This window comes from Populus nigra, chromosome 10 (genome assembly GCF_951802175.1).
Source record: "Populus nigra chromosome 10, ddPopNigr1.1, whole genome shotgun sequence".
Lineage (NCBI taxonomy): Eukaryota > Viridiplantae > Streptophyta > Magnoliopsida > Malpighiales > Salicaceae > Populus > Populus nigra.
Window position 1 is genome coordinate 3177491 of NC_084861.1, and position 20288 is coordinate 3197778.

A 20288-nucleotide genomic window follows, 5' to 3' on the forward strand; every position below is an offset into this window, starting at 1 on the left:
CAGTGGAAGAGGCTGATTTCCTGTTTATTTTTGCTTTTTAAAATTTATTTTTTAAAAAAATATTTTTTGTTTTTTATTTTAAATTAATATTTTTAAATATTTTTAGATTATTTTGATGCGCTGATATCAAAAATAAATTTTAAAAAATAAAAAAACATCATTTTAATATATTTTTAAATAAAAAGTACTTTGAAAAATAACCGCAATCATACATCCAAACAGACAAACATTAAATAACTTCAGAATTTTTATCTAAAAAAAATTTTATGCATTAAAACTTTAAAATTCTATTTTTTCCATAATCGAGTGAGGTCAAGTGCTCTCGTTAAGTAGTACTGTTTAACATTTTAGTTGAATCATGTTTTTATTTTTTTAGCTTTAAAATATTATTATTATTTTTTGTTTTTGAATTATTTTGATATATTAATGTTAAAAATAAAATTTTAAAATAAAAAAAATATTATTTTAATATATTTTAAAAATAAAAGTAGTTTGAAAACACAGCACACTAAACCATGCCCCGTCAATGATGATCTAGTATTCCTATGTCATGAAAAATAAAAACTGCTTTTTCGCTAGCTTTTGAAATCCAAATAAGTGACAAATGATGTGTTATTTAACCTAGAATTACACGGAGAATCCATCTAAGATGTCAATTGGAGACCTAATTTGAGTAGGGTTTTAAGAAAATGAAATAAAAGTTTACATGATTAAACCTGAATTACTCATTATGTTAACTCGTAGATTTATCTATTTAAAATTAAAATAATATAATTTTAATTGATCAGATTAATCTTTTTGATTACTGACCGTGTTTTCAGATTCTTGTATTGAGAAATGTTTGGAAGTGTGGTAATAGTTGCTTTTCAGAGTATTTTTTTGCTAAAAAATACATTAAAATAATGTTGTTTTTTTTTAAAAAAATTATTTTCTATTTTAATACATCAAAATATAAAAAAATAATTTAAATTTTTTTTTTTTAAAAAATACCGTTTGAAATGTAATTTTAAACGGCACCTTAATCATGCTCCTTGTATCAAAAGGGTAATATACCTTTTTTCATTGAAGTTACAAATTTAAAAAGATTGCAACCATGATACAAAACTATAGTCAATCACCATTATTTTTTATTGCACTTTTACAAATAATTATATTTTTTAATTGCACATTTTAATTAAATATTTACAAATTATACATTTATAAGTTATACATTTTCATTTATTTTACGAACAATCACATGTTGTTATGTAAGAGGTTAGTGTATATTTTTTTAAAAAATTATTACAATTTTTATTCTATTTTATGAGTCTTCCTATTATTCTGGAGTTCCAAAAAGTTACTCAATTAATATATTATACAGATTTTTCTGTTCACCCCAACTTTTGAAAAGCAAAAGGACTAGTTTACCCCTATAAAACTCGGTTATTTCGGCCATTTCCGGAATATGTTCGGTTCGAGCAGCGTGAACCGAACCGATATCTCCAGGATTTCCATTTAAAGGGTTGATTCTAATGGCTAAGCAATTTTTGGAGGGAAAATGGAGATGCTTAAACTGTCGAAATTCAAGCTCCAGCTCCAAGCCCTAGCTATCGAGGTCGGAGGTCTCAGGGTCAGACTTTCTGTCACCTTTTCATCTCTCGGTCTCCCTTTCTCTCTCTAATCGTTTCTGATTCTTTTGAATGTAACAACATCACATAGGAGAGAGAACAGTCGGCCACTGAGCAATGCCGAATTCTAATTCAGAAACAGAAGCAAACAGACGAGGAATACCGCAGGGAGTTGCAGGAATTACAATCGGAGTTGGCTTCCTCCAATGAATTGCACCAAAAGCTCCTAAGGAAGGTTCAAGAATCTTGATTTTTATTTTTATTTTTATTTTCTTGGCACACTACGTGCTTGTAGAAATCACCAACCTCCTTAGCCACTGATCTAGGTCAGTTACCTTCAAAATGATAACGCCTTGCTCGAAGACAAGCACAAAGATTTGAAAGGAACAATACAAAGCCTGCTTCAATCGAAAGAAAGTTTTGTAAATTCCTACCAGGTTCGCTTTGTTTTTTTTTAAGCTTGCATTCTGTGTTTCTTCTCTAACTGACGAGGCATTTATGATCAGGAATTAACCTGCGAAATGAAACGTTCGATTGAAGCCGGAGATAGAAAGCTCATTGTCCTATCAGAGAAGATAAACTCTCACCTGTCTTTATTTGATTCCATAGAAAGGGAGGCTTTGTCTATCAAGCAACTTGTGGATAAAGTGCAACTCCTTGTTAGTGAAAAAGAGGGAGTAGGCATGTAACTTTCGAAACAGTTACTTATTCAAGTTGAATAGATTGTATGCAATGTGTGGATTCCTGGAATGGATGGGACCGTTTGTGATGTATTGAAAGTTGTATTAGTGTTAGAGTCCTGTTAACTTGTTCGCAAATTTCAGTTGCTGGCTTACGGAGCAAGATGGACAGGGTTTCTGCTTTTGAAAATGTATTTTTTGGTAAGCCCGAGTTCTCTTTTACCTTCCCTTATTTATAGTTTTTTGTTAGATTGTATGAAAATGTAATTAGCATCTGCTCCGACCTTGTTATTGCTGATCATCATTCAAAAGAGTAATTGCTTGTAATTATTTCTTCTCTTAGCCAAACCAGAATTTGTCTATTTCCATCTAGTTGAAGGGTAAATTTAATCAAATTGGTATTGGATTGATTTTGCTTTTACAGTGATTAATGGACAGTAAAACATGTTCCTCATAAGATGTGTGTATTTGGGGTAAGATGTTAAGATAGATGGACTGGATAGGAAAAGAGTTCATTCGTGGTAGACTGAGATTGATACCTATTCAGGATAAGTAAAGGGAGGACTGTTTGAATTGGTTTGGCCATATGAAAGGTCAGCTTGTGGATGCATGGTTAATCAAATTGGATCAGTCGAGGTCAATAATGATGTGGTTGATGTGATAAATAATGATTAGTGTCATACCAGCTTTTATAAAGATTAGCTCATTACAGAACTGGATGGGAGAGATAGATCCTTGACCAGTTCAGGATTGAGGATTGTTGAAAGACATGAATTTAGTTGTTTCCTGTCAATGTTAAAACAATGCCAGTTGTGATCTGAGAATGAGAATGTACCACTTGTTTGCCAGTCGTGATCTGAGAACGAGAGCTTACCAACTGTTTGGGTGTTGTTTAATTCTGGATAACATAGCTTTTCAAGATCCAGATATAACTTGAGGGAGCTAAATTCGCCTTGCTTTTCTTGCAGAAAGGATCCGCAACTTGGAAAATAGATTAAAAGGTGACGAGGATGAGTTCCGAAGAAAGGAGAGAATCATTTCAGAGCTAGAAGAGCAGCTGGAAGTGGCAAAACTTAATAACAGATGTCAAACTCAAATCGAAGAGATATCCATCTAGGCATTGAGTATCTCATTGTTCTGTTTTGCTGCTGTGGGCATTTTGCTGAATATATATTGTATGAGCTTCCTTAACCAGCCTCACCTTCAGAAAACTCTATTTGCAAAGGATGCAGTAATACAGAATCTAATTTCTGAGAAAGAGGTTGAAACTGTTGGCTGCTTATGTGAAATCTACTTGTTAATGCACATCGGTTTCTGAATGCAGTTTTTAATGCTTTATAATCAGGCATTGCACTGTGAAGTGGGGGGTTTAGCAATAATATTACAGAAGATTCAGGAGACTGTTGTAAATATGAATGAAGAGGTTAGAAAAATATTTTATTTTCTTCTTCACTATATGATTCTCTGAACTTAAAGCTATCTCTGTTTCAATCCTATTTGTAAGAAGCTTTCCAATAATATAATGATTCCGTTTAACACTTTGTCTATGATATGAAATATCTCTTGGATCCATGTGACCTACTATTATTATGGCATATGGGTGAAGTGCTAATCTAAAATCTTACCATTCCCTATAAATTTCTATTTGTAGATTCAAACTGGCAACTTTGATTGTTGTATTGTTAAAATTGTTCAGCTGTTGACCTAAACTTGTTCTAGCATGCTGATCTCTACGTCAATCTAAGTGAAAATGTGTTTTCTGCTATAATATCTTATCTCTTTTTTATTATGCACCTTGTGATGTCTCTGAAGACTTTTTTAGATAATATTGTATTTAAATTTTGGACTACCTTGATTTTGTTTGCTTCTTTGGTTGAAATAAACTTTACTTTTACATCAGGATAAAAGGATATTCTCCTCGTTACTAGAGTGCCAAGGAGACTGTGATATGGTTGTGACAAAGGAAGATACTGACAGGTAATTGAACAAGATTCTTGACGACACAAGTGCCAAGCTATGGAATAATTTTCTTTGTTGAAGTAATTAGCATGCTGTATTATGGAAGCTAAGAGTGTCTTAAGTAAAAACCCAGCAAAACCATCTTTCCCTCTGCTTGACAGTGTGGATTATTTATTTGATCGCCGGAGTATATCATTCTACAGCAGAGAGTTAAAAATATGATTATAGCTTTGGACAAGTCCTGGAGGAGTCTTAGTCTTTCATGAAACTTTGATGTTGTATATTGAAGTGTAGAGTCCTCTTGTGTTGAATGCCTAAAGAATGGGATAGTGCATTAAACTAATACCTCTATTTGGAAGCTATTTCTTACTTGTAACAACGTTTATGATTGCCTGACTAGGATTGAAGACTTAGTTCAAAACAGTGGAGAGCCATCTCCCAACAAAGCTTCCAGTATGGGAACAGGAGAAAATCGAGGTTTCCTCTTCCTTCTCTGTATTGTTTTCTGCTAGAGGGATTGGTCATGTGGTAATTGACATGTAAAAGGAATTTCATATTGTTACCTTATTCCTAGATCTGTGAGGTATAATCTGGGCATGGATTCTGAAAGAAGATTTAACATCTGGAGAAGATAAGCTAAACTTGTTAGTATAATGGCTAAAATTGATTTCTGTCAACCCAAGGTGGTTGGTACAGGATTTGTAATTTTGTTTGAATATTGTTCTTCCTCTCACATGTTTCCTTTTCAACTACAGATACTGGCTGAATTTGGTCGGTTACTTTTATACAAGAATTAAGGAACCAACTAATATAAGTTTTATTTTTTATGAGAGACATGTATAATGATTGAGGAAGCACCCGTTTGCTTAGTTTATTAAAACACGCACAATGAATTATTAAAAAAAAAAATCAGTCAATGTCATTTTGCTGTTCAGTGATATTTTTGTTTCTGTTTTAGTAACTCGAAGAATTGGAGCCAGCATGGACATGGTATTTGAAATTTGAAATGTCACTCCTATAATTCCCAAACGTGGATGCTATCTTTATATTCAAAATCCATGTGAAAGATGAACTTTGACGATTCTGTATATGTTTATGTTCTGTGAAGGGATATGCAGTGCCCGTCGAAAATAGAAATGCATTTAATTCTTTCTCACATTAATGCCTACAGCTAGCATGAATTTTACCAACATTTTCATACATTTTCACTGAAAGGTTGGGGGCATAATTCAGATGGAAACATCTTGCAAGAGGACAATCGCTCCAACTCCAGCGTGGCAGAGGCAAGTGTTTGTTACACAATCAATAATTTTATGGACTAGTACCGAAGTGAAACAGCATCATAATTTTTTCTTCGTGATAACACTTTGGCAGCCCACATGTTCTCCCTTGCAGTCACCTTGCTCTGAACTTCACTCTGCAGCTAATGGTCCAAGCATTTCTGTAAACAACACGAAGGTATGAAATACCTTTCTGTGCCACAATAAGCTTTTAGATGCTCTTAGGCTGAGATCCATTCTAGCTGTTACATATTGGATATTCTGTTCCTCCAACCAATTATTTGCATGAAGAAACTTGGCTGGGATCTCTTGTGATAAGACAACCTCTAAATCTGGTAATGTATGTTTATAGGTTAACCGCACCGCAATAGCACACCACTTGGATTCTGAGTGTTCAACGACCCAGGCGGAGACCTCACAAGATCCATGTTAAGCATCACAGTTTTTCATTTTAGGGTATTTGCTCTGTAAGTGCGGTTGGCTGCTTTGTGAAAGCGTGTGCTTGTGTGTTTTCGTTTTGGCTATATCTGTATCTGATCCCAAAATCATCAAAGCACACATTGCATCCTTCCGCATGCTGAGTGCTGTTATCAAGTTGTTTTCCAGTTTTATGCTTGCCACGGTTGCCTTTATTCTGAAGTTGGCCATTGAGACTGCTATTCTTTTCTGGATGCAGATAATTAGCTAATTATATATTCATAATTTCAGTGAGTAAATAACAGTATAATATAATTAAAACAAAAATGAAAATTTTAGTATGGTTATAGTAGTGTTATGTAAATCAATTATTATTAACCAGACTATAAAATAACATAATTTTAATAAGTGATCTCGCGAGAATTTTAGGGAATTCCATGGGAATGTAATTCAATATACTTTACGTGGGTTCATTTTGACCAGCTATTTTTCTTATACTCTCTCTCGTTCTCTCTCTCTCTCTCTCTCTCTCTCTCTATATATATATATATATATATATATATATATATATATATATATATAGAGTAAGAATTAATGTATATTTTTTACATTATCATCACTTTGTACATCCGAAAATAATTTTTATATGAATATTTTAATTTAAGTGTGGATGTTTTGTTTAAAATTTAATTAGGAAAAAAAATAATTTTAATTAAGGTTAATGAAAATATATATATATAAAAAAAACAGATAGCATAAAGCGTATTTGAAGCGATTTGACGTAAAAAAAAGTCAGGGAGACGCGGAAGCATTTTGAACTCTTCATAGGCTTTATTTTTTAAACTTTTTTCTGTTCTTGAGAGACGTGGAAGCATGCCAACCATAATTTTTCCTTCCTTTCTCATTCACCTCTCTTTTTTTAAACATAACAGATGAGATAGAGTGCCCAGCAAATAGAATAAAAAAAGTGTAAAATCGTAAACTCGGGTGTAAATTCGTGATTTTGAATGATTTTAATTGAATTTATTAATTTTGCAAGAATAAGTTTGCTTTTTTGTTTTTAAATTTTTAACTTAAATTTATACGTTAAATATATATTAACTTATAAGATTATATGATTGTACGAATAGTAAACCCGTAATTTTAATATCAATGAATAAAACTCTAAAACTTAAAAGTGTAATTTGGTTAGACTGCAGTGGATGCAGCCCATCTTGCTTCTTTTGGGCCAGCTTTGTGGTTTCTCATTCATTACTTGTCAGGACAAGAACAAGCCGAAATTTTCAGTTCCTGAAACCATTTCACACCCTTGTCGCCGAAATAGTTAGCTCAGGTTGATCATAGCTCGGCTCTCTAGAAGCTGTCTGATGCCTCTCTGCCGCCCACCTTTGTTTTGGGGTGGTGGTTGTTCCCCATGTGTGATGTGATCCCTAGAACTGTGTATCTGACTGTAAAAGTCAACTAGATGAGGCAAAGTTGTTAATGATGTGCAGTCAAATATTAGATTCAACTTTTATTTACTGTTTTTAATGTTTTCTCAAGCCAAAAACATTTTTACAAAGCACCAAAAACCCCTGCTAGTCAATAATAGAAGACTGCAGAGTGCAGAGCCAACGTTGTCAATTTTGTTTTGATTGGTATTTTAATTTTTTAATTGTAATGAAATATTTCAGTTTCATGGTATTTTAAAATACTATTTTGGATTGTACTGTTCATATATATATATATATATATATATATTCAACAAACATAATTTAAATTAAAGATAAATTAATTATAAATTATGCAATACAAACACAATGCCAAACAAATATAATTTCAAAATTTAAAATATTTCTAAATAGTCAAAATTAAATAGATCTTTAACTTAAAGTAATTCAACTTAAACAAAATATCAAAATATTATGAAAGTAAAACGTTTTAACACAAATATTTTAAATATAAAGTTAGGTCAATGTTATTAAGGCTAATGAAATCTAAAGCATCCCTTATTTTGCTCAAATTCCTACAAAGTATAAACATGAAAAAAACAACATGAATATAAACCATATATATTAGTGATAAATCTAATTTTTAAAAATTAATATCATTGTTAATTAAAATAGTAATAATAATTTTCAATGTTATTATTAATATCATTATTATAGAAAATAGTAATAAAAAAGAGCTTTTTATAATTGGGTGGTTTAATTAATTAAATTGAATAAGGTTCAATTTGATTCAATGGCTTTTCAAGAGCGGAACGGAACATGTGGAATGAAACCGGAACGTTTCGGGCGGAATTTAGCAGAAAAATCCGGAACGAACCGAGATTTAAAATGAGATGAAATTTGTTCCGTTTTGTTCCGTTTTTTGAATTGGTATGGAATGTTTCGGCCATTTCAAACATAACAGAACAGAATTGACAACCTTGTCCAAAGCATCCCCTCCAACTTCAGTTGGTGTTGAGGTCCAAGTGCTTCTTTGATTTGGTATTACAAGATAGATTCCTTATGATTAGCCCCCTTGATTTTCTTTTCATCTCTTCAAGTAAAGGCTAAAGAAAATTAAATGCTAATCCAAGTTTTCATTTATCTCGGTACATGAGCACGTGCATATGACCCAATATTTGGGGTTGCACGTGATTTTAGGGCCATCAATGTGCAAACTTGACGAGAACAGAGGTTTAGTTTGGTGTCTTGCTTAAAGCGGTGATGAACCATGATGAGAGATGCAACGGACTCATTGAATTCTCCACTGTAGGAAACTATCTTATCCTCTTGGGCATGGGAAAACACGCTCCTCCAGCAACATGTATGGCAAACTGCGATGATCGAGGGAGGGGATAATAAGGGAAAGTAAACGATTTTTTTCTTCCCAGGCTTGAGATCATCTTATCGATCCTGACCCGGTTTTTATTAGCTTTTATATCAAATTAAATTAGAAATTGACCGGGTTAAAACAGTCAATATAACAAATTAATCCACAGCTCGATTGACTTGAATGAGACTTGATTTGACGAAGCAAAAAAAATAAACATATAGGTTTTTTTAATATATTTTTTACAAAAAAAAAATCATTTAACTAAATAGATCAAGAACTATTTGTGTCAATAAATAAAAAAAATAAAATTGTTAAAATATCTATTCGACTTACCTAGCTACGAGTCAAATAATTGTTTTCTATACAAAATAATAAACATGTAGGTGTTATTAACGTGTTTTTTAATATTGAGTAAAAAATATAATTATGGATAAAAAAACCGATGCTTATATATAATAAAATAAAATGAAGATCATATGTGTTTATAAAAACATGTATCATCTCAATTTAATTTTTAATGTAATTGAAAAATAGAACAATGTTGCAATCGCTACGGTAAAATACTATTTCCTTTTAGTCTTTTTATAATATATATTTTAAAAAAATATATAAAGAAAAAAATTACAAAATAATGAAGACAATAACAAAAATAATGGTATAAATAAAATAAGTGTAGAGCGATAAATATTTCAAGTGTAAAGAATAAAAAATAATATTTTTTTCCCAAAAATAATGTAAAGAAAAAAAAGAAAAACTAAAAAAATTCAAATAAATGAAGATAATAACAAAAATAAATGATGATAAATAGATTAAATATAAAATGATAAATATGCCAAGTATGAAGATAAAAAGAGTAAAAAAAGTGAAAAAAAAATAAAATTATAAATTTGACATCATTAAAGTAAAAAAATTATAATTATATAATCTCTACCGTGATTTATCATTTCCTTTTAATGTGTGTGTGTGTGTATAATTTGCTTGAAATAACCATAATTTAAATAAAGATTATTTTATTTTTTATAGATCTATTCGTCCCGTAAGAGGATGTCGAGGTTCACAATCGAAACGTGCTCCCTTGTCTAGAAAACTAGGGTGAGATTGGTACCATGGAAGTGGTAGGTCATCAAATTACAGCCATCCCACTGGACTCGAACAAGTAACATTTCACTATCAAGCAACTGTTCAAATCAAATATCATAATCGTAGATTAGTAGAGATGTTTGGTAACCTGATTGAAAATATTTTTTTTTTAAAGTGTTCTTTTCGTACTCTTTCAGATGATCTGAATCCCGGGGAATTTCTCCTTGATCTGAATTAGGCGGCCTAATCTCCTACTTCTCTTTCTCGTGGCTGGCTTAACCTCAGTCAAAAAATGCCCTTTTTCTTGGCTTAAAGAGCCCTTTCCTTTCCACTGACAAGACCAGGTGCAGCCAGTAGCTCTTAGATCTTCAAAGCTTGTTCGGATGTTTTCTAAACTACCAAACATTATCAAAATAAAATTACTTCAAAAGCAAAAAAATATTAGTATTTGTTACCCTCAAATAACAAAAATGTCATAGTTACTCAGTATAATTGATTTTTATTCATCATACTCTAACTTGTTTTACATAAAATAAAAAACTATAAATCACTATTAATACTAAATAAAAAATAGAAAAACAGAAAACTACTCATTTTAAATAAAAAAACCCAATATTGTAATATTGAATAAGAAAACATTTTTTTGGATAGGAAGGAACTCATTTTTTAATTCAGATTCTAGTTAGAAATTGTCCTTTGTCATGAATAATTTTTTATATAGACCACCCTATTATGGATTTTTAATACATTTACACGAGTTTTTTTTATCATGATTTCTTCACATAACATATTTGTTTGAGGCGTCTTACCGTGAATCTCTAGCATAATATCTTTGCAAAAATAATTTAATCATGGATCCCACTATCAAGAAGAGTTTATTACAACTCAAAATCTTTAAAGAAAAAAGAATATCATAACTATACAAAAAATACTTAATTTTTATTTATCCAAATCTCATTTGTTAAAAGGCTAACACAACTCTACATGTAGAAAAAATTATAAAATCTTATTAATACTGTATAGAAAAATTAAAAAAAAATAGAAAAGCTATTCTCTTTAAATAAAAAGAGAGTAAAAAAAAGCCTGATATTGCAATTTTGAATAGAAAATAAAATAAAATTTCTAAAGTGAGAAAAAAGAAAAAAAAATACTTAAGGAAAAATTATTTTTCAAAAAATTTCCTACACCCCCCTCCCTACATTGAGTATTTATCAATCCTATAATCTCATTGGTTGCTGGTATTGATGTTTGGTTTGATTAACGGGTTCAATGTAGTAAAATATATGTAAAACTTACTGATGACACCTCTAGGGTTCCTAGGTTAATGCGACACAGGAGACATTAAACCTTCGATTGTTAATAAACCCTTGTAATTAATTAATTCTTTCATTAATAACATTAGCATTAATTGCTACTTTTATGTTAATTAACTAATAATTTAGGATTGGGAACAAGAGCAAGACGTATTGGTTTTGGTCTACCAACTCTTAACAAATAAATTCTCACTTTTCATGTTGGTTCGATATCGTCATAGAGTTATTTTTTAAAATTATTTTTTAATTAAAAAGTATTTTTAATTTTTAAAATAATAAAAATATTAAAAAATACCAATTCAATACTTTTTAAAACAAAATGTATTTTTCAAACGCGTAGAAAACATAAACTAGCAGACCCCCCGAGCACTCACTATCAACCCAAGACAGAGGACGGGCACACGTTGGGCTAATGATGTTCACCCACGTGGCGAAATATTAAGAAGTGGATCCCAGTTCCCATAATGGATGCCTCACGCAGGCCTACAAAACTGCCGTCACTGTTTGCCCCGTCAACACCGACCTTTTTCCTTAATAAAGCAACATACATTGACTTTAGTCCAAAACAGTACCATTACCTGTAATTTTATTTACTAATTCATTAAAAAGAAAAGAAATTTAATTTCTGTGGAAATAAAAGATTTTTTTGTGAATAAATAATGGTTTGGTGGTTGCTTATAATGAATGCAGGGTAGTATATAATATTTTTGGAGTTATTTCTGCCCTGTTATGGAAGAAGAAGTGATCTCCTTCCCTTCATCTCTCTTTCCTTTTCCTCTGCTGATGATGATACCGCTGTTGCTTTTTTGATTTTTTATAGTTGAAAGCCAGAGAAGAAAATAATATGGGGGCCTGTGTGTCAACTCCAGAGGGGTGTGCTCGTTGCAGATTGAGTTCTTCAGAAAAGATAAAGTTACGCAGGAAAGGCAAGGAAAATACTACTGTCAAGAGAAGATCAGTGCCGCCATGTAGAGATGACAGGTCTGATGGCCATGCTCCTGCTGCTCCTCCGCTTCGTCTCCCTTCCTCCACCAACCCCACTTTTGAAGGTCCTCCTTCTTCTATGCCAACAACAACTTCCCTTCTTTTTCACATCTTTTTTTTTTTTGGTCTCATTTACCAGCATTTCACTGTTCATTTTATTTTTGGCTAAATTGTTTTGGCGGGCTCTCTCTCTAGTGATATGATGATTTATTCGTCGCTTGTTACATTTTGGGTTTGGAATTTGTATTTTCCTTTCGGAGTTTGGATTCCTTTTGATAAATGATGTAGGGGGTGCATGGCTGATCTCTTTGCATGAAATGTAGGCAAGTGGTCCTTTTCCTTTTCCTTCCTCCCCCAACTTTATTTAAACTTGAAGCAAGGTTTCTGGCATATGAATAAGTAATTCCCTGTTATTTTCTATCCTGATTTCATCTTTTAGGCACTACAGATGAATGCAAGCTCAATTACCTTAGGAGATGATATATGTTCTAGGCTCTTCAGCTGAATTCAACAAGGTTTATTACCTTGGGAAATAATAGACGTTTGAAATGTGATTTTTCGTTTTCCTAATTCTTTCGGTGATTAAGGGAATGTAGTTTATGAAGAGGATATCGACAATTTGAGCGGGTTTTAATGCCTAACCCAGGAGCTGCCTTTTGCTCTCTGATCTTCTTGACATTAGAAGAAGAAGGTTGACCAATGATTTAAGCTTGAAACTTTGGAGCTGATTGGTGTGTCATCCCTAGTTCAGATCTTGCCCGATGATTATTTGACTACATTGCAAATTGGCAGCTTCCCAATAGACCACTCCAGTGGTTTCTTTCTGATTATTACCATGTTCTATCTCTTTTCCTGTATGAGCTTGCGCGATGACTTTTTTGAAAAATGATTTGTTCTAACACAGAATGGACATTTCCCGATTCTCATTTTCCAAAAGAAGTCATTTTTCTTACAATATGATAATATTAATATTCAAGCTTGCGCACTTTTTGATTAGTTGAACATTCATTTCTGGTATCTGGTCCAATTCATGACGCGATGTCGTTATCTTTGCTCTGAAATCATGTCTGATTGTGGACATTGTTTCCTCCTTTTACATGCTGTAGATGCTGTTATCTTTGTTCTGAAATCGTTTATGATTGTGGACATTGTTTCCTCCTTTTACTTGCTTTAGACATGTGTCTGATTTATTAGACTGCAATTTGCAGCAGGAAATATCGAGGAGCCATGGTTTGACTCAGCTTCAAAATTTGAGTCTGATTGCGATGAAGATTTTGAAAGTTTTCCAGATGGTAAAATGAGGATGCTGATTTCTACCGTGCATATGAATTTTGGTTGTCTCATTCTTCTTTTGCCGATCAATCAGAGATTTGTTTTTGCTAATTATGGATACATCATCTACAGATGTCTTATCTCTAAATGGCTTTGAAGGTGCATCACTGTCAAGTATTGCATCTGGCAGAGTTGCCAATCATGGAGACTATAATAATGTCAATATGCAAGATTCCTCCTTCACTGATCAGATGCAGCAGGCGGGGGATTTATCTGGAAATTCCACACATGGCCCTGTTAGTAACTTCACTAAACAATCAAATATTCAGGTCCTCAATTCAGATTATGTCGATTCCCTATCCAAATCTGATGGACTTTCAAATGAAGTAAAGCAACCAGTGTTCCTTGATGAAATCACCTCTGTGGATGAAAATGCTGGGAAGGAGGAAGGATTATTAGACATCTGTGGAACTATTCCAGGCAACTGCTTGCCTTGTCTCGCCTCAGCTGTTCCATCGGTTGAAAAGAGAAGATCGCTAAGCTCTAGTTCACCAAGTGCAAGGAAAAAGGGTGCCTTAAAACCCCCATTCAAGTGGAAGGAAGGGAATTCTAGCAACACTTTATGTAAGTTCTGTATCTGTCCACTTTTACAGTTGCAACATTATTTTGGAGGCAAACGAAAGTAATCTTCATTCGTTCTCATTGTTTTTATTGATCGTTCTTGTCATTAAACTTGGTGAAACTCTCTTGATCATATGAGAATGTGATTGTCATCTTTATAGATTGAATTATTTAGATTTAAGCTTTTGGGATCGAGGCTGGGTTGATGATTAGCATATTTGAACTGTTTTTTGCTACTATGTCAACTTAATTGCTCGCATGCGCTGCTTCAATTTTGAAAGCACCATGGTATCAAGCTGTGTTGGATATAATAAATGACAGATGCGTGCCCGATAATTAGCTTGCACGTGTTTGGAGTTTCCAACATACCGTTTGCTCTCTAATCTCTTTGGTCATTTGTTAGTTGAACAAGTGGTGTGAATCTTAGCTCACTGAGGGAGTTCTTACCTTACATTCCATCTCACTGCTAATCTTGTTAGCAAATAGTAGTATTTTGGAGAAGTGGTCTACTTTGACACAGCCTTAATGAAATTGCTTTCTACTGCTACTTGCCAAAAGTCAAAAGTATCGTTCTATCTTTGTAAAATTTTATTCGCGTCTGATATTTTTCTAGTTATTATATGATTTCTGATTTGGTTTTGGTTTAACATGGACAATACTTCCAACTGTATCATATAAGTTTGCAAACTTGTTTCTTTCCTTGCAATTGTTTTGGTTCCTTTAAAGGAACAAAGGCATAAGTGTTGATTCAACATGGCGTCTCATGATGAGCATTACGACTTATACATATGAGTTTATGTCAAAAAAATAGTTTCTTACTATATTCCCAGTCTACTTACCTGTGTTTTATGTGTAACCTGATTTGCTGATATGTAGACAATTTTGTTCTACATGCTTTCGTTCATTGAAAATTCACCTGACAAGTTCATTTATTTCTAAAAAATGCACTTCCATCAAACTCCATCTTTGGGCTGTGATTTACGATTGCTTTCAATTGCTGGGATTAAGAATTTAGGATTTGATGTTAGAGGTACATTACTTGAGAAGATGTAAACTAGAACTGCAAAAAGCGTGCATATGCTATAGGCGTTTGTTTTCATGAGGAAAAAGTAAAGCACTTGGTCTTGTTATGAAGCTCCCGATGCTTATTATGTGTGGTTGAGGTTTATACCAAAGGAATTTTACAAATCGATGCATGCCCCTTCTAGTTCATGTTAGTAGTGGCAGTGTATTGTGTATACATCAAAAAGCACGTTTGCCCTTTGTAAAAGTAGTGTATACATGTAAAATGACCTCTTTATTTGTTTTGTTCTGTATGGTTTCAGTTTCTTCAAAGACGATTCTGCACAGACCACAAGCAGGGTCACAAGTACCCTTTTGTCCGGTGGAGAAAAAAATGCTTGATTGTTGGTCGCAAATCGAGCCGTCTAGTTTTAAAATTCGAGGAAAGAATTATTTCAGGTGAAGCGAAGCTGATGGAATTGAGTTGGTTTTTTTCATACACAGCTCCAAATGCATGTGTGAAAATATAATTTTAACGCAAAGATTGTAATTACATCTTTTTTTATCAGTCAATCATTGTTTTTCATTTATTGTAGACTTGATAAAGTGTAATATCACAGTATTTACGATCCTTTGTCAATCAATATTCATTCATTTAAACTTGATAAGAGTGTGATCTCACACAATTCCTACTGAAAATATCTTTTTTCTTTCTTCCCCTCGTATCAGGGACAAGAAGAAGGAATTTGCTCCTAACTGTGCTGCATACTATCCATTTGGTGTTGATGTGTTCTTGTCTCCACGAAAAATTGATCATATAGCTCGGTTTCTGAACCTCCCTGCTATTAACTCTGCCGGGAAGGTCCCACCTATCCTTGTTGTAAATGTTCAGGTATTTTCATTTTTTCTGTAAGTACATGGATGCAGTTATTCAGGATTTCCTGACAGTATAGGTGGATGAGAATGAAAATATCCTCTTCTTTTTTGGCTTCTTAGTTTGCTTGTGTTATGTGTTTGTGCTGACTCACTGTGGGTTCTACAGATTCCACTGTATCCTGCCGCAATTTTTCAGAGTGAAACAGATGGAGAAGGAGCAAATTTTGTTTTGTTTTTTAAGCTTTCTGACAGTTACTCTAAGGAACTTCCAACCCACTTTCAAGAAAGCATCAGAGTAAGATGATCTATCTTATATCATAAATTGCCACTTCAGAGCATTTATAAACCTCTCTGCCGCATGTTATCTTTGGCAATGATGCTGAAAATGGGAAAAAGAATGAGGCTTTTCTGCTTGTGTGCTGTTTTCTTATTTTAATTTGTCAACCTTTATAAAGTGTTAATTCTAGGCATGTTGCATTCTATTTTTGCACTGCCTTTTGTCTCACGTTCTCTTCATTATTAAATGATTTAAATTCCTGTTCTTATTGTTTCATATCCCCATCCTTCTTGAAACAGCGATTAATTGATGATGAAGTTGAAAGGGTCAAAGGTTTTCGTGTAGATACAACTATACCTTTCCGAGAAAGGTTGAAGATATTGGGCCGTGTTGCAAATGTAGAAGATCTTCATTTAAGTGCTGCAGAAAGGAAGCTCATGCAGGCTTACAATGAGAAACCTGTTCTTTCACGTCCGCAACATGAGTTCTACTTGGTATGTTGTTGTCAAACAACTTTTTCCGGTCTTCTAACTCCATTCTACTCGTATCCAATTTTACATTACTTTTAATGTCGTGATTATAAAATACAATTTCCAGTTGTCTTTTGCTGCCTATCTTGATTTATGTCGAGGCAAAAAACATGCTGCTGGTGCTTGATAGTCGTTGACACCTTCGTTTTCGGAAAAACAAAAATGATTTATTACTGTATTCTGGTGTGCGGGCCATCTCTGCACTTGTATGCCTTTGTTGCTGTTCTGCTACTTTGTTTAGAAGTGGTCTTCTGTGTCAGGATGTAATACAGTCTAAGGCTTCGTTGGTAGCATGGCCAACCACATGGTTGGCCGCGCTTCCTAGAGGGCACTAAGTAGATGGTTTTATAATTCTTTCCATCTTAAATAGCAGGGTTTCTTTTGTACCCTTTTACAGGGACATAATTACTTCGAGATTGACATCGACATGCACAGGTTCAGTTACATCTCTAGGAAAGGTTTTGAAGCATTCCTAGACAGGCTTAAAATTTGCGTGTTGGATGTTGGACTCACAATTCAGGCAAGTGTATCTTCCTTTTTAACGAGTATCCATATATTATTTCTCAAGAATAAAGAAAGTGAAACCATTTTAGATGTAGAATCTATCACCTATTTTCTATGGCGGTTTGTGGAGTTGATATTCATGAAGAGTTTGTATTCTCATTTTTACCAGGGGAACAAAGTCGAAGAGTTGCCGGAGCAGATTTTGTGTTGTATTAGATTAAACGGGATTGATTACATGAATTACCACCAGTTGTTTAGTGAAGAGCCCACTGATTCTTTAAGTGGCTGAAGTGCTGAACAATGTAAGGCTTCTGATCTGATAAAGGGTAATCCTTCAATATATTTCTGTTTCATTGTCTATATATGATCAGAGAGTTGTACACTAATTTGGTGGAGTCAAAACCAAAGCAATTCAGACGATATACTCGTGGGCATGAGCTTAAACGTGCCCACAATTTTTGACATTTTGGAGGGAAAACAATTTAGAGGAAATCTTTCTTGAACCTATGAGTCTTGAGCATTCTTGTAATGCCAACCAACTGGTATTCTGCCAGTGAAGTGGTTCTCCTACAATATAGCTTCCCTGACGAGCTCAGATTTGCCCAAATTTAATCTTGAAATGGAGGGTGCGCCAGGCCAATGCGGTGGTGCAACACAGAGGCGACGCTCGAGAACCCCAGCAGCAAGCTGCTGTGATGGGTCCTCACCCTTGAAAAATTAATTTAATATCGTGTGGGCCGTTGGCCCACGTATCAGATATTAAACTGATAAGAACAGATACTACACTTGATCTTAGCCAAAAGGCCGAGAAAGGTATGCTTAAAACATTGCCCACGGGCTTGCTTTTATATGGCTCCTCGTCTTGTGTATTTGTATTTTCTTTCGATGTGGTACAAACAAAACCAGCCAATATTAAAGACGTGCGAGGACCAGCCATCGACGAGCGCGCACGAGCTAGAGACAGACAGCAATGGCAAGCTTCCTCAACATCTCTTCTCCAATTCTCCAGTCTTGATCAACAGCCTTGCTCTCTCTATCTGTCTTTCCACGTCCTCCTCTCTTTACCTATCTCACCCAACTCAAGGTGCTTCTTTCTCTCTTCATACATTTTAGTTTCACTTCATTAACTTTCCAACTAAAACTCAAGGTCTGGTTCTTGATGTTTCCTTAGTACATGTTACTGTGATGAGGCATTATTAAACTAAGAATTCCTGTTTAAATACTGCAGCTCAGAATCACCACCTGCACCATCATAATTCAAAAAAGAAAGAAAACTAAATTAGCTCAGTTTCTATTCAAGCAATGTTTTTGCTATTTTATCCTTCACAATTTAATTTAAACCTTCTAACATTGCACTCAAGGGTAATATAGTATATTTCATATGACACATGATATTACATGATTGAATGGGGTAAAAGAGTTTTTTTCAACTTTTATTAATACAATGTAATGTCAATAATACTCTCAGATGTTGATTTTCTCTGGCTGCATGAGCAGGAGTGTTTTTGATATTTTCTTGTTTTAGAAACAATGTGGTTACTTAAGTGTCATTTAACTCGCATTATCTTTAGCTAAGACTGAGAGGTTTTTTGGTTTTTTATTATGTTTTTTTGGTTAATATTATATGCGAGAAAGGACAACCTTTTTTAAAAATAAATTATTAGCGCATGCATCACACGCTTCAATATGTGGGAGACGTTTGTGCTTGCGGTGCCTCCTATTAGAAGAACACCGCATATCAGGGAAGCGTTGGATGCGTCTCGCCGTCCCTTTCATGGTGGTGAAGCGCGTTTCTCTGTTTCATGCACGGTAGAGCTCCGACAACGTGTTTTCTTTTCCCCTTCTTTTCTCTTTCTTCAACCTTGAAAAATGTGTTGCCCTTGCAAAAAAAATTAAAAGGGTGTGTACTTTTTATCTTTATCACATTTGATCCTCATTTTTTTAATTGTATTAAATTATATTTTTTTTTCAATTGTATCATTTGGCATTTGATTTTTATATCAAATATATCCTCTTATTTTATAATGTTTCAGGTTGACTCTTAATATTTTGATTTTAAATTTAGATTCTTGACTCTTTTATGAAATTTTAATTTCTTTTTAATTTGTCATTGGATCCATGATCTTATTTTTAATTTTTTTCATACTTGGTCCTTATTCTCTTGATTTTTATTTTTGTTTTGGATTCTTTTGTGAATTTGGTTTTTCTTTTCAATTTTGCACTTGAATTCAAAATTTTATGGCATTTACGGTTTGACCCTTAATGTTTTGATTCTTAGCCTTTTTATCAAATTTTAATTTGTTTTCAATTTCATCCTTAGATCCATAATGTTGATTTTTTTTTAGATTTGGTCCTCATTCTCTTGATTTTTAATTCTTATTTTGGATTCATTTGTTAATTTTCTTTCAATTTTGCCCTTCAATTCAAAATTTTAGTTTATTATCTCTTTTTTTTTTTCAAATGAGATCCCTATTCTCTTAATTGTTATTTTTTTATCCTTTATTTTTTTTATTTCATCATTCAATATTTGATTTATTGGAATTTGATCTTCTTGGCTTTTCTCATTCTTTCTAGACCCTACCCGAGAGTCAATTCGGGATAATTATTGAGTCACGAGTTAACTCGAGTTAACCCAAGTCAATCAAATCTTTTTATTTTATAAAAAAATCAAAATGATGCCATTTAAAAAGACAAGAAAATCAGTTAACGGGTTTTGACCCTTTTTTTACTGGATTTTTCTCAGGCTAATCGAAACATGGGTTAACCCGGGTTTTTAACCGTCTTACACTTAATCAATTCTCTTCCAATTTCTTTTGAAACTCGACCCAGTCTAAACCAAGGGTCACCTAAGTCACGAGTCAAGTTGTCGAGTCGAGTCAAGTTTTCAAATAGTTATTTTCTAGATGTGGTGTTTCCAGTTTAGTCACTAACTAGGGTCATGAGTTTAAAAAGTTAACACGAGTTGACGTTATTTTTTTCCGATTACATTTTCTGAGGTTGTTTGTTTTTTTCTTCGATTTTCTTTTCAATTAGCTTCTCTGTGTCTCATTATCTAGGTGGAAGGTTTGTTTAGATAGCCCGAGT

At 33.3% G+C, this 20288-nt stretch overlaps 2 protein-coding genes and 1 non-coding gene across 5 annotated transcripts; 2 read left to right on the top strand and 1 right to left on the bottom strand.

Annotated features, from left to right (window-relative positions):
• The first annotated feature begins 1494 nt into the window (after positions 1 to 1494).
• Positions 1495 to 6141, top strand: LOC133705083 (uncharacterized). The gene is made up of 13 exons (XM_062130172.1): positions 1495 to 1609; positions 1699 to 1842; positions 1934 to 2044; positions 2114 to 2288; positions 2432 to 2488; positions 3256 to 3392; positions 3489 to 3548; positions 3633 to 3710; positions 4188 to 4264; positions 4647 to 4723; positions 5462 to 5529; positions 5621 to 5704; positions 5879 to 6141. The coding sequence occupies exons 1-13, from the start codon at positions 1538 to 1540 to the stop codon at positions 5957 to 5959; spliced, it is 1221 nt and encodes a 406-aa protein (XP_061986156.1). The 5' UTR covers positions 1495 to 1537; the 3' UTR covers positions 5960 to 6141.
• Positions 6142 to 11737: 5596 nt separating this feature from the next.
• On the top strand, positions 11738 to 17707 carry LOC133704870 (uncharacterized). 3 transcript variants are annotated; one of them, XR_009844137.1, is made up of 9 exons: positions 11738 to 12187; positions 13331 to 13414; positions 13527 to 14018; positions 15341 to 15476; positions 15747 to 15909; positions 16060 to 16188; positions 16470 to 16664; positions 17136 to 17220; positions 17374 to 17707. XR_009844137.1 is itself a non-coding variant. In XM_062129905.1 (9 exons), exons 1-9 carry the CDS (start codon positions 11983 to 11985, stop codon positions 17491 to 17493), a joined length of 1644 nt encoding a protein of 547 aa, XP_061985889.1. In that variant the 5' UTR covers positions 11741 to 11982; the 3' UTR covers positions 17494 to 17707. The 3 variants fall into 3 exon arrangements, 2 of the variants coding, with proteins under 2 accessions (XP_061985889.1, XP_061985888.1); XM_062129905.1 differs by having other exon boundaries at positions 11741 to 12187; positions 13334 to 13414; positions 17098 to 17220; XM_062129904.1 differs by having other exon boundaries at positions 11742 to 12187; positions 17098 to 17220.
• A 118-nt stretch (positions 17708 to 17825) lies between these two features.
• LOC133706116 (U2 spliceosomal RNA) lies at positions 17826 to 18021 on the bottom strand. The gene has a single exon (XR_009844460.1). It is a non-coding gene; the product is annotated as a U2 spliceosomal RNA (small nuclear RNA).
• Positions 18022 to 20288: the final 2267 nt, after the last annotated feature.

Coding starts and splice junctions, on each gene's coding strand:
- LOC133705083 (XM_062130172.1), top strand. CDS start 1,538: ATGGAGATGCTTAAACTGTCGAAATTCAAGCTCCAGCTCCAAGCCCTA. Junction 2,489..3,255: donor TTTTGAAAATGTATTTTTTG/GTAAGCCCGAGT, acceptor CTTTTCTTGCAG/AAAGGATCCGCAACTTGGAA. Junction 3,549..3,632: donor ATCTAATTTCTGAGAAAGAG/GTTGAAACTGTT, acceptor CTTTATAATCAG/GCATTGCACTGTGAAGTGGG.
- LOC133704870 (XM_062129904.1), top strand. CDS start 11,983: ATGGGGGCCTGTGTGTCAACTCCAGAGGGGTGTGCTCGTTGCAGATTG. Junction 12,188..13,330: donor CACCAACCCCACTTTTGAAG/GTCCTCCTTCTT, acceptor TGCAATTTGCAG/CAGGAAATATCGAGGAGCCA. Junction 13,415..13,526: donor TTTTGAAAGTTTTCCAGATG/GTAAAATGAGGA, acceptor CATCATCTACAG/ATGTCTTATCTCTAAATGGC.